This window comes from Chanodichthys erythropterus, chromosome 15 (genome assembly GCF_024489055.1).
Source record: "Chanodichthys erythropterus isolate Z2021 chromosome 15, ASM2448905v1, whole genome shotgun sequence".
Taxonomy (NCBI): Eukaryota; Metazoa; Chordata; class Actinopteri; order Cypriniformes; family Xenocyprididae; genus Chanodichthys; species Chanodichthys erythropterus.
In genome coordinates this window covers 24702861-24727621 of record NC_090235.1, presented here as the reverse complement: position 1 = coordinate 24727621, position 24761 = coordinate 24702861, and the positions used below count along the sequence as shown (strand labels likewise).

At 40.6% G+C, this 24761-nt stretch overlaps 1 protein-coding gene across 20 annotated transcripts in view; it reads right to left on the bottom strand.

Moving 5' to 3' along the window:
• LOC137002072 (microtubule-actin cross-linking factor 1-like) overlaps positions 1-24761 on the bottom strand; it is a 184030-nt gene that overhangs the window by 24172 nt on the left and 135097 nt on the right. For all 20 annotated transcript variants that reach the window (XM_067361534.1, XM_067361545.1, XM_067361536.1 and 17 more), the window contains 13 exons: positions 7234-7395; positions 6977-7147; positions 5628-5794; positions 5306-5465; positions 4505-4831; positions 4091-4175; positions 3786-4012; positions 3412-3618; positions 2583-2810; positions 2120-2338; positions 1818-2021; positions 479-704; positions 158-384 (listed from right to left, as the gene is read on the bottom strand). In XM_067361534.1, coding sequence (XP_067217635.1) covers positions 158-384; positions 479-704; positions 1818-2021; positions 2120-2338; positions 2583-2810; positions 3412-3618; positions 3786-4012; positions 4091-4175; positions 4505-4831; positions 5306-5465; positions 5628-5794; positions 6977-7147; positions 7234-7395 — 2610 coding nt within the window. The remainder of the gene's footprint in view (positions 1-157; positions 385-478; positions 705-1817; positions 2022-2119; positions 2339-2582; positions 2811-3411; positions 3619-3785; positions 4013-4090; positions 4176-4504; positions 4832-5305; positions 5466-5627; positions 5795-6976; positions 7148-7233; positions 7396-24761) is intronic.

Sequence of the window (24761 nt, the reverse complement as noted above, 5' to 3'; positions counted from 1 at the left end):
GGCTGAGACCTTTGATCTATAAAGATTTTTCTTGAGACTGATTAGTGGACTAGCTGTTGGACCTGTCAGTTTTGAAAATATTTAGTTTTTGTAGATCCTTAGTGAAAACTGAATTTAATCTAAGAAACAAAACATCCATCTCTTTTGTTGGACTGACCTCTGCTGCTTCTATTTGTTGTTTTATGAGTGAGGGATCCACCCCCGGGTCCTCCAGCTCTTTCACGATGTCCTGAGAGTCACGGAGCGTGCTCAGCAGAGCGGCCATGTCAGCCCAGAACTTTCCGGCAAGATCTTGAACATCCTGAAGTTTACCTTCTCTTTCCTCCGCCCTCTGCCTGATTTCATCCCACAGAGAGCGCAGCCGCAGGAGTCGTGAACGCACCGCTGCGGATGAGAAAAGAACAAAAATTTATCAAAACACATATGATGGAGTATTTCATACGGCCATATAGTGTAATTTCAGATCAAAGATCTTTACCCTGGGCGGCAGGATCATCGTGTGGGGCTCGGCTGATGAGCTCTTCTCCTCGGGCACACAGGGCGCTGAAAGACGGCAGGAGTTTGTCCAGCTCTAGTCCTGTAGCCCGGTGCTCTGCCAGTTGTTCTCTGATCTTTTCCACCTCAGCGGCCACTGGAGGGGGCTGCCGCAAGCGCTGAACTGCCCCTTCCAGAGTCTCCAACAGAGGGTCCATCTTATCATGGAACTGAATGGAGAGAAAGACGACGACAATCAAAACAAATACAACACACAAAAGTAACTGGAGAAAGACCAGGCATAAGGAGGGGGGGGGGATATTTCCCAGACACATGCAAAAGGGCAGAGGAAGTTGATGCTAAATAAGAAATACAAGTACTGAAACATGTATGCTGCTGTTCTTAAAGTGGAAAAAAATGAACTAAATCTTTTTTTTTCTTTCTTAAAAATGAGTATGGGTGTAGGGACTGGATGGAGGTGTCCAAAATCCTTATTCTAAGGCAAAATATACAGTATTTCAAGAAACATGCTTTTCAAAAGAGTAAAAGAAGAAGGTTTAAGGTGATATTTGAATAATGTATTATTATATGTAGAATAAGAAATAAGGAATCAAAATTTATATTTAATATTTGCCCATCTTCTTGTACTTGTCTTGTACTAACAATATACTGTCTTTAGGTCAACTGATGTAAGCTAAAACTAGTCCATATCACATTTTTTTAACAATTACTGAAAATTCCTAATTCCCAATCCAATACACACATTATATCAGTGGTTAATTCAGTGGTGATGGAGTTCTTACCTCTACCAGCTGAGGGTGTTGCAGAGAGCAGTGATGATGGAGGGATGGACACACACAGCACATCCACAAACATGAGTGATGGGTGGACGGATGGACCAAACGGACATGGGAGGGAGAGGTGGAGGGAATAGGCAAAGGGAGATTTGCAAGCAGGAATGGGGGAAGTTTAGGGGATACAGGACATGGAAAGGAGAGGGTGACAGAATATGGGGCACAAGGATGGGAAAAGTGGAGTCACAGTATAGTAGAGTTTGAAGGGATGGAGGTGGAGAAACAGTACAATGTGTTAATTCAACAGCATGCAACAAGCCAGCAGGAAGAATCAATAAACATTCAGCCAAAATGCAGCTGATGATGTCAGTGATGTTATTTAAAAACAGACTTAGTGCGAAACAATGGTTGATTGAAAGTGATGTGTCATTTAAAATAACTTAAATGAACTTGTGCTGTATAATGCTGAACTGTGGGTTGTAACTCTTAAATAAATGACAAGCTGGGCAGCAGTCCAAAGTAAGCATGCTAACATTTTGGAGCAAATACCTGGACAGACTGTGACACTGCTTCATCCAGTGTTGTGGCTCGACTTTTGACCTCCTCTTTGATGTTGATGTAACGTCTTTCTGCTTCATTATAACGTTGTCTCACTGTTGCTCCTTCCTGGGTACTCAGTTCTGCCAGCTGTGGGCCGATCTTTAGCAGTTTGTCTATGTGTGGCTTGTGCTCAGAGATGGACTCTCTCAGAAGCTAGATGGGAAAACGTATGAAACATGGCATGTGTCAGTTTTGTGTGTCTTAATCCATGCCTAAAGAAGCAAAAGGGTCCCTGCATAAAGCCCAGTTACCCTCATCTGGTCTTGCTGTTGTCTGAGTGCGTCTGTGTCAATGGCGGGAAGGGGTAGCTGAGCAATCAGTGTCTCGGTCTCGCCCAGCCAGGGTTCAAGTTCCTCATATGTCTCCCAGAACCGCGCCACCAGCACCTGAGCCTGCTCCAGAGCTGAGAAGCGCTCAGCATGATTCTGATTTACTGCTTCATAACGAGCACTTAAAGAGTCCGTCTTCACCTACAGGAGGAAGATGAAAGAGGTTTTAGAGAGGGTCAACAAAATTAGTCTTTTGAGAGACTGAAAAACAAGCTTGCATTGTTGTTTTTCCCAAGCATGACTCAACAAATCAAATCTCTGCCGGAAAACGCATGAGTCACATCAATTCAATTTAATAATCTAACCTTTCGCAGAAGAATAATTACAGCACATGGATTACTCTGCCCCCTCCCTCTCTCTCTTTCTTCTTTATTTTGTCTCTAACCTTCAGAGCCTCTCTCTGCTGTTCACTGCAGCTCTCCAGGATGTCCTCTCGTGTCTTAAGAAGTTGGTCCACGGTGTCTTTGTGACGGATGATGTCAATGTTAAAGGCTCTCTGCACCTGAAGCTGTGCCACAGTCACATCGGGCTCCAGACTTAGAGGCCCCAGAGACGCTAACTTCCTCTCTGTCTCGCCAACCCAGGTCAGCTCCGCATCGACTGCCTCCTCATACTGAAACAATAACACGCATAAATACATTGTCAAAAAGGAAGTGTGACAGAAATATTTACAAATTCAAACAAGCAACATGGACACAGTGTCACAAATCAAATATTACTAAAGCAACAATTTATGTTAAATATTTATAATAATAACATTTTACAGTATATATGATATAGAAACAATACTTTTTTTTGTAATAATATTTATAATATAACAAAAAAAAACAAGCAAAAATATTGAAAAAAAGTATAAAGCTACTTTCTAAAAGGAAATACTAATGCTTGAAAGGCAGGGAAAGAGTAACCCTTAAGAGTCCTATCTAAATCTAACATTGTTAAGCAATAGTTTATGTATAGTAATACAAATAATTATTATATAAATACAATTTGTTATAACAATTTAGATTTTTGTTATATTATTTAAAAATGTTAAATAATGGTAAAAAAAAGAAAAGAAAAAAGGTTAGGAAATAATAATCTAAATTTATACAAATTATTAATTTAAGAATAATCTTAAAATAAGTTTAGGTTTTGTGTTAATGAAACACACACACATAATATTATATATATATATATATATATATAAAAATGTACAGTATTTGTTGCAGTACCTGCTGTGACCTTTGGATGGCAGCCTGCACTAACTGCACTCTCTGTGTGATGGTCTCGTCTGCTTGGCGGTAGCGCTGATTGGCATCAGCGACCAGGCGGTCCAGGCCTTCCCGTGCACGCCAGGGCACCAGATCCAGTAAAGCACTGCCTACCTCATTCACAGTATCCAGAACTAACCTCTTCTCAGCAGACACACACTTCAGCTCCTGAGGCAAATATACACACAATATAAAATAATGAATGCATATAAAAGAAACTAATTTGATTTAGCTAAAATAAAAATAGCTGTTTATGGTCTAAAAGAAAAGGAAAAAGTAATTCATGAACTACTGGGGAAAAACTAAAAACAAAAACAAAGAGTAAACATCCTCACCCTCTGTCTGTCCTGATAGGCTGGTGTTGTGTCTTGCTCAACATTGTTAAGCTCCGCCTCCACACTATCCAACCACTGATTGATGTCATCGTGTGAGCTAGCAAATCGTGTGGCCAACTGAAGGGCCTGTTCCAGAGTACGAAGGGCCTTGCTGCTGCCCGCTGTCATCTCTGCATAGCGGCTTTTGATACCATCTAACTTCTCCTGGATCAACAGGACCTCCTCACCTGTCACAGAGATCATGATCACAATCAACAGAGGAATTCAGTAATACACCAATGAACAGAGACTGGATGGTAAAGTACCAGTAGTTTGTTTAAGCAGAGCCTGTCCATTCTTAATGGCCTGGTCCACGGTCTTCTTCCTGCTGATGATCTCTTCATTAAGAGCCTGTAGGGGACCAGCAGTAGAAACATTAACTCTGGAAATAATTCTAGGGAATTTAAAGTAAAGTTCAGAATGTAGTCAACAATATGTCTTTAAATTATTTTCATTTTGGTTCTTTTCTCAGCAAAAATTGGTATATGCAATTATTAAGATTAATTAATAAACATTTCAAGTAATTTATTTGATTAAAAGCTTTAATTGACTGACAGCCCTAGGGTAACTCTTCTGACAGCTATTTTTCGGATGAGGGCCGCTCAGCAGTATTTATCTTCTCTAAACTGACTTATATGGTATTGTTGGTCCTGGGCTGCTATACCCCTGCAAAATCGTACCAGTGTGTGTTTGTGCTGCTGCTCTAGTAGCTCTGGCTGATAACTCTGTACTGAGACCTCAGACAGTCTCTGGGCCACCTCAGCTAGCCAGTTAAGGACTTCCACCTCTTCCTCTCCAAATAGTTGAGCATTGGCCAGGGCCTGCTCCAGCATGGCCTCTCTTCGATCGCACCAATCACGCAGCTCCGTGTGCCCGTTGCGCACTGCCGCCACACGATCGCCCAGCCAATCTCGATCCGCCACACTGCTGAGCGGGTACAATGATTGGCTGAGCGTCTCAAGATGGTCTACATCATTCTCCCGAGAGGACACCTCCTCTTGGAGAGCCTGGGATTATAGCCCAGATTAAAGAGGAGACACGATGGGATGAGTCGAAGGAGAAAAAAAGACAAGGCAAACATAAACATAAACATACATGACAAAACAGACTAATGATAAATCATAATTAACTGATGCAAGCAAAAAATAAAAATGTGAATCAACACAGGATGAGATGGGAACACAAATATAAAAAAAGAAATCATGATGAAATTAAACTGCAAAATGAAAGGATGTGGGCAGGATCACGACCAGAGACCTGAAATCCGTGCCTTCTTAGATAACTGCACTCCTACTTGTCCATTTAAAACCACAGGAGACTGACAATCTGTTCTCTCCTCTGCATCTCTAGTCAGTCTAATGATGCTCGACACTTTGAAAATTGCTTGCTAAAATGACAGATCTTGGTTCGGCAGCAACAGTTCCAGCAAACCTATCCTCTGCAAGCTGCCAGGACTCTCCCAGGTGTCGCGTATACTTTACCTTGTGTCTTACAATCTGCTGTGTGATTTTGGAGGTCTGGGTTCCCATTGGCTCAGCGGAGCTCAAACGTCTCTCTGTTGCGCTCAACCAGTCCCCGAGGGGCTCCACGGCCTCATGGAACTGCAGCGCCAACACCTGCAACTCCTCTAGCTGCCGTTGCCTGAGGACGTGAGGTTAGGAGGAAATCTGTGTTATTTTATTATTCTACTCCATTTTATGGCCTTGTAAAGCAACCAAGTGATTGAATTCTGAGTAAGAGATCTGATTAAGATGTTTTATGGTTGTGTCTGTGTGTCCGTATTGCTCTGATTAAGGAGTTTACCTGGCGCTGGCCTTTTCCAGCAGGTTTGTCCATCTCTCTCCAAGGCTCTTAAGTTGTTTCTGGATTTTGTCTCTGTCTTGTGTCTCGGCCGTAGCAGCGATGCGCTCTCCTTCTGCCCTGATCATCTCTACTGTCCCACGGCGGTCATCCAGCAACCGTTGCAGCAGCTTATAAAAATATGGAATCCAGGTTAGTGATCCTAAATTAGTTTATTTTATATTATCTATAAGGTTAGATTAGTCTAATAATCAAGACATGCTAAAGTCTTTCAACTTCAGTAAAAATGAATATATGAATGAAATAAGTTTAATGTAGGTAATATTAAAGGTGCCCTAGAATCAAAAATTGAATTTACCTCAGCATAATTAAATAACAAGAGTTCAGTACATGGAAATGACATTCAGTAAGTCTCAAACTCCATTGTTTCATCCTTCTTATATAAATCTAATTTGTTTAAAAGACTTCCGGAAAACACGCGGATCTCAACATAACACCGACTGTTACGTAACAGTCGGGATCATTAATATGTATGACCCCAATATTTGCATATATTCCAGCCCATGTTCAAGGCATTAGACAAGGAAAGGCAGTATTAACGTCTGGATCTGTGCACAGCTGAATCATCAGACTAGGTAAGCAAGCAAGAACAATAGCGAAAAGTGGCAGATGGAGCAGTAATAACTGACATGATCCATGATATCATGATATTTTTAGTGATATTTGTAAATTGTCTTTCTAAATGTTTCATTAGCATGTTAATAATGTACTGTTAAATGTGGTAAAAGTTACCATCGTTTCTTACTGTATTCACGGAGACAAGAGCCGTCGCTATTTTCATTTTTAAACACTTGCAGTCTGTATAATTCATAAAGACAACTTCATTCTTTATAAATCTCTCCAACAGTGTAGCATTAGCCGTTAGCCACAGAGCACAGCCTCAAACTCATACAGAATCAAACGTAAACATCAAAATAAATACTTTACTCACATAATTCGAAGCATGCACACAGCATGCATGACGAACATCTTGTAAAGATCCATTTGAGGGTTATATTAGCTGTGTGAACTTTGTAAATGCACTGTAATATAGTCGAGAGCTCGTGTGGCAGGAAGCAGGCGAAATCAGTGTATAGTAAATGATGCCCCAAAATAGGCAGTTAAAAAAATTAATAAAAAAAAAAAAATCTATGGGGTATTTTGAGCTGAAACTTCACAGACACATTCAGGAGACACCTTAGACTTATATTACATCTTGTGAAAAAGCATTCTTGGGCACCTTTAATGTAATGCAAACCTTTAATGAATAATTAATTGAAATTAATTGCATACAAAATTGATTAAAATCTAACCTTCTGCTCCTGAATTTGTGCTTTGACCACACGGTACTCAGCGGAGGGAGGTTTCTGATTGACTATGAGCTCCTCTGTGTCACTTAGCCAGCTCAAGAGTGGCTCTAGAGCATCTTGGAACTTCCCGCAATGCAACAGGGCCTCCTGCAGCTGTGCAATTCTTTCAGCAACCTGTGAATAAAGGAACATTTTTTTTTTTTTTTAAGAATTTCTCTCAGTCCATTAAGAAAACAGGCTAAAAATAGATGCAAGCTTACCCTCTTGTTGAGGGAGTTCCAGCGCAGGTTGGTGGTCTCCAAGTCATGTTCCAGGGCCTGAGTGTCGGTGTGTTTGGCTGCACTCTGGATGAGACCTTGACCCACAGCGTTGACATGCTGCAGTTTAGGCTGAATGCTGTCAAACTGCTCCCTTTCCACTGCCTAGAGAGAGAACAAATGACTTGAAGTATGCATAACCAACACACTTGTTATGTTACTGAACATGTGATATGATAGAATGTGTCTAAACAGGTCAAGGCTGTACAAACACAACAACATAATAATGGTGGCATGTCCATTTATAAATGGGGAAGCAGTTTTCAGCCCTCACACATTGACTGAAATTAAACACAGAGCCTTGGCAGAGACATTGACTAGCTCTGTTTCTCCAGCAGCCTAACACTACAGCTCTGATAGAATATTCAACACAGTGGTTCACCACAAACAAGTTGCCAAATACCTCTAACCAACACCATAACCAGGAGTTACCAAAGAGAAGTTTGAAGTCAACATGAAACCGATTTTAGTTTTGTAATGTGACTTATTAGAATATTCAACAGGAAAATGTACCTTATTGAATCCATCTGGAATGAGTAAGTACTATATTTGATAAGAACAGAACTTTGCGACCAATAAAAAGTATGACTGAAATTCGGACCTACTACATCCGCTATGTTGGCTTTGTTGTGTGACCTATAACTGTGGTTGCCTCGATTCAGTAGATAGTAAAGTTTCCGTTGAATGCACACTCCAAAAACTCAGCAGAAGTTGTAGGTCATCAGGGTGTTTTACTGCTGATTGTATTTTGAATACTATGAATTCAAACATCTTACTAATTTCACATACTGTTTTCCCACCTACTATATAATAGGAAAGTAGGCATATTTGGGTGCAGCATATTTTGTCCAAATATATGAAAGTGCAACATTATAATGCACAGTATGATAAATAAAAAAGAAGAAAAAAAAAAAAAGAAAAATAAATTTCTGTCATTAATTACTCACCCTCATGTCGTTCCAAACCCGCAAGTCCTTTTCATCTTCGGAACACAAATTAAGAGATTTTTGATTAATTCCAAGAGGTTTTTTATCTCCCACAGAAAGCAACATAATTACCACATTCAAGATCCAGAAAAGTAGTAAAGACATCGTTAATGACAGGGTAGAGAAGAAATTGATGAATAAAGTCGTTATTTTTGTTTCGATTTTGCGCACAAAAAGTAATCTCGTCACTTCATAACATTAAGGTTGAAGCACTGTAGTCACGTTGACTATTTTATCGATGTCTTTACTACTTTTCTGGACCTTGAATGCAGTAATTTTGTTGCCTTCTATGAGAGATAAAAAAACCTCTCAGATTTCATTAAAAATATCTTAATTTGTTGAAGATGAACAAAGGTCTTACTGGTTTGGAACGGCATAAGGGTGAGAAATTAATGACAGAAATGTCATTTTCGCGTGAACTAACCCTTTAAGATCAAATTTAACAGTGTTATTAAATTGTTAGTATTCTTACATAATAACTTTGAGTGTTACATGATGGCAAAAGTAATCTAACTGTAAATATAAGGGAAACGAGCATGCACAATTCAATAAAATCCAGCATCCTTTGCATGTTTATATTTAAGTGCTTTGCGTGTGAGTGTGTGTTAGCTTGTTTGCAGTTGCCTTGTTGCAAGGGGCTTCATTCCTGCTTCAAACAGGATGTCTGTCAGCCTCAAAACAATGAGCCACAGCTTCAACCTGCTCCACCCTCTCGTCGACAGTATATGTGACTGTGAGAGCGTAAGCATGTGTGCAACGAAGAGAGTGTTTGGTCCCCTTTTGTCTTTCTATATCCTGAAACCATCATCTAGGCCTCCTCTTTACTCACGGTGTGTACACTTAGAGCCATTTCCCGTTTTTAATCCTGCTCATTCATCACATGTGGCACTTTTCACCCACCAGCACAGAAATAACTCCATTCATCTGCATCTGTGGCAGATCTTCCACAACTCATGTGGCCAAATCCAAGGGAAAGCTGTTAATTATTTCATAGACAATTATATATCTACATGTTTGTGCTATAATTAATAATTCACAACAGGAAGAGAGGGAATTTAGTTTGTCAGAACTCTGAAATCTGAACAAAGATGCACATATCCACATGTAAGTAGGACGTTGCTATACATATCCATACAATAACAGAAATAGGTCAGTGCAAACAACAATCTCTCTTCTCTTTACTCGCTCTCTAAGAGTGCGTTTGACTCTTGTATGCAGGCCTCTGGAAAATATCTAGGATGCCTGTCATTCCACTCAAACGCTCTCAACCAATCTGGCCAGCAGGCCGGTCACACGCACACGCACACATACACATACAGGACTGCTTCACACGTATCTCTCCAGCACTCTCTTTCTCTTTTGTCACCAAACTTTAAACTCTTTTGTTTCTCATTCGAACCCCCACAGATCACTTTTAGATACTGGCAGCACTCCATCTTACCGCCAACCCACAACATCACAGCCATTTGGAGTCTTTTGTTTCTCTCTCTTCATTTCAAACCACAACTCCACACTGCCTAAGCGGGTATGCCCACATTTCGCTTAAGAAAATATTATAATAGCTGGCTAGGAGTTAACTGCTATATCCCTCACACTATGTGCTGATTTTTGCTGAGCTAACTAAACCTTGTTCTGTATCTGAAAGCATCATAAGAAATTAATTTTAATTCCATTTTTTTTTTTTGCTGAAGGCAAGATAAAATCAATCAGACAAAATTACAATACCAGTCAAAGGTTTGGACACATGCAAATGAATGTATTTTTCTCATGAGCTCAATTTTTATGAATATCATACAAAACTGTTGAATTTTTTAATGGATGAGTCAGAATACAACAGTTTTGATAACCACCATTTGGTCACTGCATATTACCAATACTTCCATTTGCTTTATTTTTATAATTTTGATGACTTCATTATGAAGTATGGCCAAACTTCTGCCTGATGTTTTATTTAAAATTCATGTGGTGCAGTGTGCAGGCTATACATATCTTGAATGATTTCATGGAAATGTCAAGGTAATATTTTTTAAAATGTGCTACAAATGTAGCATAGACAGAATCAAAGTGTGGAATTCCCTCTTTAGTGCATAAGACTCAAAGCATAACCATAAGAAATTTCAGGCTATAAATGTCTAAAAACAGCAAATAATAATAATAATAATAGTATATACAAAATAAATTAAAATAAAAGGCTATCTTGTCTTGAGGGACAAAAGAGGATGATAAATGCAACATTTCTAGACTTGGTATCACAGGAATATAATTTCTTTCAAATCAATGAAAACACAGCCTCTAGGAACTTTCTTGTTCTATAGAGACTTTTCAAAACTCTCTCTCCAGCCCTACTCTTCCTGTCTTTGCTTTCACCTCCTGTGTTTATCCGGTCTCTCAGCCCCTCTTTACCCCTGTTTCCTTTTCAAAGGACTTGAAGGATGACTCCATTTTATCTGACCCAAATATTCTAACAAGGAACTAATTCACATGGTTCCATTATTACATACTGAGCAAATGTGGTTAAAAACAGTCAATGAGTTTACAGCATATGTGACTGCTTTGTTATGGCCGTTGTTGTGCCGACGGGGCCGCAGGGTTCATTCAAACTCTTTTGTTTGTAACAGTCTTTAATCACAGGTGTTTCCCGCACACTGTCTTTCACTGCAATCATTATCTAAACAATCAAATATACCCGCTGTTACCATATGCCATAACATCAGTGCTCGCTCCCACCCTGATTGCTCTTCCCTTTCCACTGTGCGCATCAGTTAGTGAGTCTGTTTACCTGACCGTCTCTAAAACTCTGCCCTGGACAGACTCAAAAACGAGTGTGGGTTTCAGATGTTACGTCAGACGTTTCTTCTGACGCCTCTTATTGCTCATGCAGCTCTTATTTTGAGTACTACCAGGTGTTCTGCCATAGAGACTCTTTGTTCATTCATGATCGGGCTGTTGCAAAATCTTCTAACTTTACCCTCCAAATCAGCACCCATTGCAAGCGTGCAATTTCACTGGAGACAGCCCGTAACGGAGAGCTGCTCCAAAAGATTACAAAGACCTTTCCTGAGGTCTGTGGTTGACTCCCTTGGCTTTGGGCATTGCGGGGGTGAGAGTCTGGCCCTGCATTGATAGGACTGACATGTCCTTATCATCTATTTATATTTCCAACAACTTCATACAGTGTTTGTGTGTTACTGGCAATTGTGGCTCTTCTTACAGAGCCTGATGTTTATTTCTCACATCCTTATCTCAATTGCAGCACCATCAGACTGCAGCTGGGAAGAAAAGAGGGGGATTTGAAGTGGGAAGAGATTTTGAGTTAGTTTGTCACTGGATGACTGCCACCCCTCAAATCAGTCATTTTGTTCTGCTCTTTTAATTTTTTTTTTATGCCAACCAAGTTTAAATATAATTTGCTAGCTGATCCTGTCCCTCAGTTGCTATAATCCTCTCTACCCAAATCCAGCCTAAAAGGGTTCCTGCATCTGATTACACTTGAAGGGACAGGGGGTTTTGAGAGTGACCATGCAGAAAGGCAGATTTGGCCCAGGCAGAGGGTCAAATGAGATGTGGATGATCAGTCAGGCTGATAGTAATGCAATAACCATCCAGAGAGCTCACAAACTAACAGGCAGACTCTCAGCCACCCGCCACTGTCACTGTGAAACAAAGCAGACACAGGCCTTGTCACAGCAGCCAAGAGAGAATGTCAAGCGCACACTCACATTATGTCAAGAAAATCTAACATGTACTTACAAAAAAAAAAAACATTCCTGTCTGTTTTTTGACTCCTAAATCTTATTCGAAAACATACACAGTGTGCTCACTTAGACAAAGCAGTGCTCAAACAGACCGAAAAAAAGCAAACATGCAAATGCGTGCACAAACTCATTTGCCTATAACCAAACACTTTAACTTAACAAGCTTTTTTGTGTTCACATGATCTCCACTCCAATACACAAATAATCCCAGGATACATACACATACTATGCGTCTGAAGTCATTTCAGACAATTGTGATGAGTATTAAAGGGTTAGTACACACAAAAATTAAAATTCTGTTATTAATTATTCACCCTCATGTCGTTCCAAACCTTTAAGACTTTCGTTCATCTTCTGAACACAAATGCAGATCTTTTTGATAAAATGTAAGAACTTTCTTTCCCTCCACACACAGCTATGCAACTTCATCTCAGATTCTTCATTTGTGTTCCAAAGATGAATGAAAGTCTTACAGGTTTATTATTTTAAAGGTTTTATGTAATTATTTTATTTATTTAGGTCTATTGTTTAATCAGTCAATTAAACAATAGTCAATGCAGAACAGAGTTTGAAAATCACTGCTCTGTAGTTTTTTTTCTTGTCACCAAAAGGACTAGCTGGTTTAGAATAGTCAACATATAAACTGAAAGAGTTACCTTTGCACTCACCACCTAAAACAATAAACTTAACAAAGGTTCTTTACCTTTGTGTCCAAATCGAGGTCATGTTTTAATGTTGAGATTTCTTCCACAGATCTTGCTTCACAGGTGGCCTCACAGTCATTGTCACATGATTCCACACCCTCCTGAGAGTTTGTCTGATTCTCTGCCTCGTTAAAAAGACCATGTAAAAGGCCTGGCTCTAGTTGCTCCCACTGGTCCCTCTGTTGGTGCACAGTGTCTAAGCCTGATCCATCTGAGTCCCATTCACTATCCCCAGTCATTGATCCAAGTACAAAGTCAACACCTGATCGGGCCTCCTCTGACTCAGAGTCCAAATCCTGACAGTCTTCACAAGCAGAGCCCCCATCGGACACAAGCCGCTCAGGGGCTGCCAGGTAAACAAAACTATCGGAAGAGAGAAATGCCCCTTCCTCTGGCTCAGGGCAGCATTTTGGGAGGGGGCTCGGAGGGGCTGATTCCACTGATGGGGATGGGGGACAATCCTGATGATACTGAGGCGGCACAGCCACAGCTAAATAAACAAAACTGTCTGTTGCAACAAAAGCATCACCATCTTTGCTTTCAAGTCCCGATGTTCTTGACTCATGTTTAGTGGTTGACAGAGGCAGAGGAGAAGGTGGAGCCGATTCAATACTGATATTTGGAGAATCTAACTGTGGGTATGAGGCATCTGATTTTGGCGTACTTGTGGTTCCCTGAACAGCCTCTGTTACTTCCCACTCATTTGATGACACCTCCTCTTGAACAAATACTTCCATGGAGACTGAAATCTCTTCTTTCTCTGAGTTTAAAGTAGCTCCCTCTTGGTCAGAGGTCATTTCCATAGTTACTTGAGCAGGCTCGGAGGAAACTGCATCCTCATGAGAGACAGCCTCACAGTGACTGTTCTTAACTTCACTTTCTGCCTCATCTTCCAAAACAGAGCACTCTGGAGACTGGTGAGTACTGTCCTCAATTTCCACCCCTTCTAAATCAGTCATTAAGATGCCAAGATTCATATTACATTCAACATCTGCATTCAAATTCTCTGGGGGGAAAAGTCTATGCTGTAAGGAGATATGAATGTCAGATGTCACATCTTGTTTCATTACCTCCTCATCCTCTTGCTGTTCATGATCTGATAAAGCTCCGCTGCCCAAATCTGAATCACTCTCTGGTCGCTCATAGCTCACAGTCTGAATTGTATCAGATGGAACAGTCCTATCTTGTTGTGAGGTTTGAATGCCACTTGATTCAGAATCTAAAGCATCTGCATCAGCTGTATATGAAATATAATCATCTTGTTCATGGTTATTACCCTCACTATTACAGGGAAGACTTATTTTCAGTCGGTCTTGGCTTTGGTCAATATCCTCAAGAGAAAAGCAGCGTTGCGTACTTTCTGGTGAGTTTTGATTTATTTGTGTTACACGTGGCTCAGTCTGATCTGTGGGCTCTACATGATATGTGACGTCATGTGATGACATCACAGCACAATCTTCATCATACAGCTCTGTGACGTCACATTCATGTCTGGCATCAACTTGATCTATTTTCACTTCAAGCAGGTTGTCACAGGTATCTGAGTGTTCATAAGTGTGAGAAAGATCCCTCTTCTCAGAAACAGTTGATTTGTCTGTGTCTTCTTCCAAACACTGTCTTTCCAGCTCAAGAAAGAGTTCGTCTGATCCTGCCTCTGAGCTGGGGCAGGGTGAAGCACTAGGGGCCTCTGAGCCTCCAAATCCTACAGGTGGTGTCAAAAGGGGCCAGTGGCCTGACGATGCAAGTTGTTGTGTTTCCCAGTCTTGTAATTGTGATTCCTCCTCTTCTACCTCCCAAGATAAACCACTTGTTTCACTGCTCTCCAGTTTCAACACTGCTTGCCAATTTCTCTCCTCCATCTCCAGTCTCTCCTCCTCTTCTTTCTTTTCCTGCTCTCTATCCATCTCATCCTCCTCCTCTAACTCCTCCAAGATTCTGCGTTCATCTTCTTCAAAGCAAAGTTCAGAGGCCGTCTTCTCTCTTAGCCCAGCAGTAGGAGGTGGCCAGCCCAATAAACCATCCTCACCACCCTCCTGACTGATACAGGGAGACAAGGGCAAACCCCCATAATTAAGTCCCTCTCCTTCTTGCAGGAAAGGTGATGGAGGATCCAACAGGTACACAGATTCCTCATCACTCTCCTCACCAAGAACAGGGGGCAGTGGGGGCAGGATAGGGAGAACCCTTCCATGCCCAAGTGACCTTTTACTACCCCTCATACTGCGGGGCCAGGTACGGGCTTTAGTGGGGGGACAAAATACTGGTTTTGGAGGTATTAGTGGAACAGTGTCTTGGTCATGTTCCAGTAGTGGTGAGTCTCGCTCATTATCAGATGTTCTAGCTGCAGTAGTATCCCAAATTTGTGGTGGTTCTTCTGAGACACTTCTAACACACTTTGGGGCTGGAGATGGTTTACTCTGCTCGCCTCTCTTTCTCTCGGCCTGTTGAGAGATACAAGGACTAGGTTGTGGAGTGTCCGACTGAGTAAAAGTAGTAGTCTCTGAGGGTGGTTCTTTTGATGGAGAGTGCAGAGCAGAAGCAAGTTTGTGGGAGTGCAGTTGGAGGGGCTGTTTTTGTCTGAGCGGATGAGGAAGATGGGAAGGAATTGGGCTAACAGTGGGAGTGAAAGAAGGAGAGCTAGAGACAGGTGGAGTTTGAGGACCTCCAGATGAGACAGGGGAAGGTGAGAAAGGTGGTGCCAAAGGAGGCGATGATGTAGAAGGAATAGATGAGGCTAGTAAAGACGGCACAGGATGGAGAGGAGAAACTGGGATTCCAGCCCCAGACAAACGTTTCTCTCCACTCTCTCCAGGTGAAAGCTCTAAACGTTCTGCAAACTCAGGGTAAGTAGGGGGCATGAAAGCTTTCCATGAGCGCCGATTTGGATTGTCCTTCTTGTCACCACCCTGGTGCCGCCTTTTGGTCACAACAGCTGCCCCAACGGCAGCTGAATTTGATGCAGGAATAACCACTCCAGATCCAACTCCTCCGACAGGTGACATACTTTGAGGGTCACCGGTGAGTTTCAGAGCATCAAAAATAACTCTTTCATCCAGCTTTTTCACACCTGCATCTGCAGGCCCTCCCCGTGCAACAAATACTCCACCTATGTCAGCTCCCAAAGTCCCATTGCTGGAGAGTGTACTTCCCTCACCACCCCCTGAGCCCAGAGTGCTGCGAGAAGGCTGGCTGAGCTTTGTGCCTTGATCAATCTGCTCATTGATGCGCATGGTGTCATAAATTGAGCGCTGTGGCACATAGCAGTCCTCAATGTATGCCTCTTCATCATCGCCCTTCCCAAGGCACCTGGGGTTCTGCCGCAAGCAGTCCGGGCGGCTCAGAGGTTTTCCCATCCCAAACTACAGCGCCCTCAAGGGGCTGAGATGGGATGGTTACTATTCCACAAACAAAGCCTGCAGTGATTATTAGTGAGGTTCTGAACATACACATACAGTCATGCACTGAATTTTCAGTGTACAATGTTTTATGATGCTTAACATCCAGCATAAATATCCAACTAAGAAAAGGTACAAGCTCTTGTTTCAGAGCTACATGTCGGCATCTGCACGTGCAACGCTGAAATGCGTTAGAAATGTCTCTTTTGCATGGATAAATCTGTGTAGTAACATATTAAATATTAAGAAAAATACACAAAAGGCTGGAAATGTCTGAAAGAGACATCCAAAATCCATAACAGGATAATAACATCCCTGATGGAAAATATTCCTTTGTTTCCCTTCTGAACAGCTTAAACCCTCAAAACAAGAGCAAAATCCAAAATCCTTTCCTTCCTTAGTGCTGCTTCCTCTTGATTCTCCTTCCCGCTGCCACAACAGGAAAAATCAACGCGGGGCTTCAGCTACTTTCACCATCTCCAAGAGCAGCAGCCAAAGTTGTATGAGGCTCCTTTTAAGGTGAGATCTCCACACTCAGTTACATAAAACTGAGTTCGGCAAAGAAAAACAAAAAGTGCCAGTCAGGAGATTTTGTCTCTCATCTCCCTTTTCTTCTAAGAACATAACGTAATAGACATAATTCCTTGGAAGTATTTCAAAAAACAAGGCATCTTGACCAAAAAAAAAAAAAAAAAAGTTGTAAACTTACTTGATAACACTAAAGATATTTAAAGACACAATCATAAAAGCCATAACAGACTCACTCTTTCGACAGTCCTACCAGTGTTCCTGCTGTGTATTCTTTATCAATTTCTGCTTCCTCTTTTTAATCCTATAATGAAGCATTAATAGAGCATGTCAGGAAGAGAAGCCATCTGTGCCTGAAATACCTCATCCTCCTCTTTTATCTGGTCCTCTTCAGAAGACGGAGCACAAGGGATTGAAATCAATGAAATCCAACACTCATTGTGACATGTTCATTTCATATTAAAAGTAAAAAAGATATTCTTCAAACATGAAAAAAATAATATTTTGGCAATCCTTTCATTCAGAGCTTCGGGGGAAATCCAAGGGTCCAAAAGATGTCTGTGTCCAGAAGGGTTGAGTGTATGTAGATCCAGTGAGTGCAGTACAGCCGGGGAGAGAGTGGAGAGTCAAGGGACTGTATCCAGAAGGCAGAGACCCAGACAGAGCTTCATTCCAAGTGCTGCCTTGCACTTCAGGCACTGTGATTTCCAGACAATCCCCGGACACACTCCCAATTCTCTTATTTTCTTCTTTCAGTACTCCAAACACAAGAGCTCAGCTAGACTCCACGCAAGCTTCTTGCTCTTCTTTTCTCCGATTTCTTCTTGTGCAGACTTTCTTTCTCACACACGCTTTTCTCTGTGTCTGTTCTAAAGCCACTACACAGCTGAAATGGTTTGCAGCTGCTAAAAAAAATCTCCCAGTTTTCCTCTCTCGTTCACTCCCCCTTTCTCTCTCTCACACACACACTCTCGCCTCTCTTTTTGCCCCTCTTGCTCTTTCCCTTCTTTCTCTCTCTCTCTGTTTTTGTTTGAATCCAGCTCCGTTTGTTCTGTTTCCTGCTATGGTATTAAAACACAGGAAGTGGTCCAATCACACCGGTTTCCCCTTCCAAAAAAACATGCGAGACAAGGCTAGAGGAGTGAGCTCAAGATAAACTGGGTGGGAGGAGGGACCATGGAGTCAGTGGGAGTGACCAATCTGGGGATCTGACGTGTTTCTGCAGAATCACTGGATAACGGTTGCAGCTTATCGCATACTAAGCTCTATATAAACCATCTATGTAAACAAAATAGTGTTGAAGAAGAGGCACTACATGCCCTTGCTAAGAGTTTTCTTGTGTACAGTGAGCTTCATTGAAGCAACTGAGTGAATGATAAAGCTCATTTTCATTGTGTGATTGTGATATTCATCACTTTGCTGTAATCTAAACCTGAATCAGCTGGGATAAACACTCCCACTCAAAAGGAGCAAATGCCTAAAGCAAACCACAAACTCTAGAGCACAATAGACAGACAGACAGGAAAAGTGAGAGTGAAAACGATAACTAAAGTGGGAGTGGTCATGCTGAAAGAGGAGGGAGCTTGTAAGAGGGAATTAAAGAAATAACGGCTGCTTTTCTTTCTCCCTTAAATAAAGTGCCATACGTGGAAGCAAAAATCCCCTGCACACATTCCCTCTCTCCTTTTTCAGATGGGCTTTCTGTAACAGCAAGACAATACAGAAGGACATACAAAAGTCTGCCATATTCACACACCCCACTTGTGCATTCCCGTCTGCTACTCTTCTGTAACACAATCCTGTCAGCATAGAGCGCAAGGAGGGGCTGGGGCCTCTGATGAGGTGCTTCAGGATAAAATAACATGAAAATGAATGAACATTCTACCTGGAAGTGTCCACCAATCCAAACCAGCATGAAATGGGAGTGTGAGCGTTCAATATTTTTATGTGTATTTTGTTTTGCATCTCATTTTTCCTTGTTTTATTGCACAGATCACAACACTGTCTATCCTCTGTCTATAATTGATCATTTACTCACTCTTCTTTTCATTCTAAACCTGCATGACTTTCGTCTTCCGTGCAACATTAAAGGAGAAAAAATGTCTTTTCTGTGCAATTACACTGAACAGGGACTGAAGCTTTAAAGCTTCAAAAAAGATGAAAAAGCACCATAAAAAGTATCATGAAAAACACCAATACAACTTGTGTGCTATATTCTGAGACTTTCTTAGCTTTGTGTCACAAACAGACTGATATATACATCATTATCCACTGATATGTTGAACATTGTCTAATGACTCATTAACATGCAAAAAAAAAAAAAAAAAAGGAATAACAGCCTCTGGCTTTTTTGATGCATTCCCCACACAAAGCATTCATATGACTTCAGAAGTCGTGGAATAATGTTTACAAGTCCCTGCTGAAAGGCTTTAGTACCCATTTATTGTGATTGCATGGAAAATTCTTCAAAATGTTTTCTATTGTGTTCTGGGAAGAAAGAAAGTCATACGGGTTTGGGATCAGACTCAATGAGGGTCAGTAAATGATGGCAGATAAACTATTCCTTTAAGAAGCTCCAGCAGAGAGTAAACACAAAACGCATGTCCGCCTATTCTTCATAGTACTCTGTCCAAAAAGCACAAATGCATGCAGAAAAATGCACGCACTCACACATGAAGAGGGGGAGGGGCTTGCTCGTCCTCAGTGATCTAACTGTTGCTCTGAAACGCCACGCTCCCCGTGGCCTGCATATCAAGCAAGCTAAATACTCTGTCTTTTTTATAAACTCTTTCCCCCTCTGTGTCAGTTGGGTTGCAGCTGTCATGGCTGCTTCCAACACAAACCTCCCTACAGAAACAAAAGAGGTTTGTTGTCCATTTTGCTGGTGCTTGTGCTCTCTCCCTCTACCCACATCAAACTAGGTTTCAGTGAGCCGTAATCCTCAGCTAATTAAAAACCGGACACACGTGCATCCCAGACAAAACTGGAAGACAAACAGTAATATCAAATACATTTGTACACAAACCAAAGAAACAAACTAAAACAATGAATCTAAATCTATAACCTGTCTAAACCTCCTCTTCTCATTGCACTTCCTTGTACAAATTAAATTCATGACTGCTTGAGTGGTGCATCCCCCACTCTACTTTTCCTCATTCTTTCAGTGACTGGTCATTTGGCCAGTCACGCCTGGTTAAAGAGTCACAGTCTTGACTCAGACAGGAAGAGGGAGGGGTTCAAACCCCAAAATCCCCTAAACACTGTGGAACTGAACTGACTGGCATGGGTAAAGAGCTAGCAGTGCTTTGTGTCTTGTACCAAAACGGCCTCCATTTAAAGACTGGTGGTCACTCAGCAAAACAAGCACGAGGCCCGGGAACATTATTGACTTTAGAGGGCTATTTGTTGCCTCAGCAGAGCACCTGTTGATATTGTTTTCCTTCTTTATCTTTGTCGCTTGCCCACTACTCTTGCTACTCTCTCTCTCTCTCTCTCTCTCTTCCTGCCTGATTGCACTAAAAGTGAAAAGGTACTGAAAGCCTCATCTGTTTGTTTCGGTTGTTCATCTACCCCCCTCTTCTCTCGTTCCCTTTGCCACACTGGTTACTAGGTAGCATGTCTCTCATTTTCTCTATCTCAGCAGTAGATTTATAATTAACCACCAGGTTTTACCTGAATGCCTCAATGTGTGCATTGTTCTCTCTCGCCACCACAGACACAAAGACATATGGAGCTGAGACAGGAATACAAACACCTCTGCTACGAAAAAGGAAAGGAGTTTGGTTTTGCCACAAAATTAAAGCAATAAAACACATTAGCACATAAAACAATGACCTGTAGCTTAACATTTAGTTAATATGTTCATATTAAAACTATGTTATTCAGAAAAAAAAAAAAAACATTGATTATTATCTTGGTAATTATTTCCAAATGTCAGTGAAGTAACCCTATTTACATTAAATTTCTATTTATTTCTGTTGGTGAGCTAATTGAGACTAACTGGAAGGGAAAGTGGGCTATTCTATGGAATTCCACAGTAATGTACAACAGCTGAAACAATACCAGGCAATGGGAACGGCTAGATAGAGCATGACATAACAGACACGTGTACACACACTCGAATGCCAGCGTGTGATGTATATAACAGGGTCAGTTTAGAGAAATTAAGTCATCAGATTAGTCTAACCATGTTATCCTAATTTAATCAACCCCTTAGTGCAAAAAATAAACTGAAAAATGACATAAATGGTAAATTTAAAGGTGAAAGATGTTCGCGAAAAACTCATGGAAATTTAAAAATGAAAATCACACTAGCACGACATCAGAGATCACAGAGATGGCACAGAAATGCTCAACCACAAAAAGCTGTCTGAGGCTACAAAGGACATACAGTATCACCACAATCATAGACTACTCCACAGGTAGATAAAAGTTTATTAGGAATAAAATCGTTAATTTTGTCTTTACATTGAAAAAAAAAAAAGATTTGTAATTCTAAACTGTAATTAAATGAAACAAATATGATGCAAAAAAAAAAAAAAAATTATAATGGTCCTAAACTAGACAAACTAAAACTTAAAGGGTTAGTTCACCTCCAAAAAAATGAAAATTCTGTCATTAATTACTCACCCTCATGTCGTTCCACACCCGTAAGACCTTTGTTCATCTTCAGAACACAAATTAAGATATTTTTGATGATAAATCCAATGGCTCAGTGAGGCCTCCATTGCCAGCAAGATAATTAACACTTTCAGATGCCCAGAAAGCTACTAAAGACGTATTTAAAATGGTTCATGTGACTACAGTGGTTCAACCTTAATGTTATGAAGCGACGAGAATACTTTGTGTGCCAAAAATACAAACAAAATAACAACTTTATTCAACAATACTGCATCTAGTGATGGGCGATTTCGAAACACTGCTTCAAAAATATCTTATTTTGTGTTCTGAAGATGAACAAAGCTCTTACGGGTGTGGAACGACATGAGGGTGAGTAATTAATGACAGAATTTTCATTTTTGGGTGAACTAACCCTTTAATGCAAATGATCATTTCATTTTTATATAGGGTGAAATATGACCCAGAATTTTTTTTTAATGAGATTCACCATGTTAATAAAACTCATTGCAAGAACTTTACATTACCTTATTGCAATAGTGATAAACTCATTCTTCCAGGAAAAATAAGTGCTAATCTGCTTCATTTGACTAGGAGGCCATAAGATTGATGAGTTAGAGGGAAACCCCTTAGGTTTGGGTGGGGGTAGGGCAGGTCATGACATAGTCTCCGCATTTGTTTTTATGGAAGAAAAGCTGTGATCACAAAGTACGTAAAAAGAGGTCAATAAAAATAGACAAACCGGCAAAAGTTATAGAGGGTTGGAAAGAGTAACGGGAGTGAAGATATAAGCGGTGAGGGTGAGGACAGCATGGACAACCTGATGTGATTTAGAAGCCATTCCCTCATCCCAACAGCCCTGTGAAGGAATTCCCAGTTGGACGAGGGGCCCTCGTTTTACTCCAGTCTAGCACTTCATCTGGCCCTGCCAGCTCAAGCCTCAGCTGCTCTGGGACAGGGCGACATGGGAGCACACAAGGGTACGTAAGGGACAGGAATTTTAGGGAGAGGGGGCAACCACACCCTGCTTATGTGTACATGTGTGAGTGTGTTTGTAGGGTTGAGGGTGGGGAGACAGCTGGGATGCCGGACGGTCCACACAGACTGGAATTAGAAACATTCTCACACATGGACCTGCGGGCACACTCCCACAACACACAAACACACCTTCTGTGGCTACATATCATCCTATAGCACACGCCAACCTGCTGCTAAATATGAGAACGTATTCAGACAGGAAACACCGGACGACACTGGCTAGACATTTCACATTGAAGTCGTAAGTGTGAAAAGCCCTGGCTCTCTCCAACCGATTTCCACAACATCTCAATACGCTCATTGTTAAAAAGCTAAACAATGACACTGACTAATCTGACACCTTCTCTTAATACCCCATGCCCCCCGCAGCTGCCCCGATGGAGCTTACACAACAAAAAAACCTCTCAGACACACACACAGGATCACCCTCCCCTCTCCACCCCTTTGAGCAATGACATCATTTTGGATTTGGTGTCTTTGAAATGGAGTCTGGCTTGCGTGGAGTGAAGCGAAAATGAGAGCAGACTATCTGGTGGCAGACGAACGGGCTGTACTCAAATTTATCTTATGATGTTTCATTACAAAGTGGTAAGACGAAAGGAGACAAATGGGGCAGAGAGGATGGAAAAATGACAAGCGCTTGCAGCCAAGTTGGATGAATCCCAAAAATGTCTTTTTGAACACATTTTATTCATCCTTCTCTTTTCTCTCTTTGTAATGAATGAGATCTCATTCCTCAGCTTGCTAAAAATAACCTCTAGACTTCAAATACATACAGTGGGGTTCAAAAGTCCACTTGTGAAATGCTTCTATTGTGCATTTTTTCCTGTTACAAATTATATTCATGCAGCATATCATTAATAATAATGTAAGTGTATTATACATTTTATATTTATATCATTTTACTGTTAAATCTCACATTGTGTCTTGTACTGTCTTCAAGAGATATGTGGTTGTCTCCATTTCAAGGTCTTCAAGGTCACAAAACAATTATGAGAAGCAGTAATTTTCCACTGCCTTTGTTATAATACCACTGGCTGAATTTGTGCTGATCACAGTCAGAGCGAGCACTGAGAAAGACAACTAAGATTATTCAATAAACTCAATTCAAAACATTTTTTAAACAGATATTTGCTGAGAGAAGGAGAAATCTAGTAAGAAATAAGCTTGGATGTTAGAATAGTGTATTTAAGATTTTCAACATCCACACGACTTTTGAAGGCCATTATACTTCATATACTGTGCTGTCTTTGACTTCATTCTTGAACTCCACTTCAACCTGTATTGATTAGACATCCACTTGAGTGTCACCATTTACCATATCGACAACACCCACTCTTCTTATTCAGCTACGTCATCTTGAGTCCTCTATTCAGTCCCTTTTCTGCCTCTCTCGTTGTCTGTCTGCCTGTGCTGTGCTCTTAAACACATCTATACAACCTGCTTTCATTTAGCACCCATGAGAGAATAAGAGAGAAAGGAAGAAAAGCAGAAAAAAAAGATGATTGATGGTGTGCTTTCAGTCAACCATATCGTTAAAGATTTGATGGAGAGATTTATTAGATCGCTATGCGTATGATGAGATGAGATGAGGTAGGAGTAAAGCTATGAGACACGTAAGTGGGTAGACAAGAAAAACAATACTCAAAAATGGAAAAAGAGTGTGGAAAAGACAGAAGAATTAAGACTTCTCAGTGGTGTATATTAATGAGGATAGTTGCAGTCCAATTTCCAAAAAGTAATTAAAAACAAAGACATTACATTAAATATAAAACATTTAACCAGTGACAGACAGATATATTGCTTATATTCTATGCTTGGGTACAAATAATTCATATTTGAGCATTGATAAATAACTGTGCCTGCTTGGCTGATTAAAGCTGGTGTCTCACTAGCTGATTTTTTCCCCAACCAATTTTCCAGTTGTTTGATCAAATACACTATGGTTCAAAAGTTTGGGCCGGCAAGATTAAAAAAAAAGTAAATAAATTGAAAAGTATTTTTCCCAATGTTACATTTATTTAACAATAATAGAATAAAAACAGTAATATTGTGAAATGTTCCTACAATTTAAAATAACTGTTTTCTATTTGAATATATTTAAAAATGCCATTTAATCCTGTGAAGCAAAGCTGAATTTTAAGAATTAGTCTTAGTCTTCAGTCACATGATCCTTCTGAAATAATTATAATATTCTGATTTGGTGCTCAAGAAACAATTTTATCATTATCAGTGTTGCCGTGATTAATATTTTTTGTGAAAACCATGATATATTTTTTTCAGGATTCTTTGATGAATAGAACACTGAAAAGAGCAGCATTTATCTTTATTAGCATTATAAATGTCTTTACTGTGAAAAGACCGAGATTATGCTCATTGGTTCACCCCACGAACTACGTAAAGCTGGGTCGGTCACTCTAACTCTTGATGGTTCGCAGGTGGAATTAA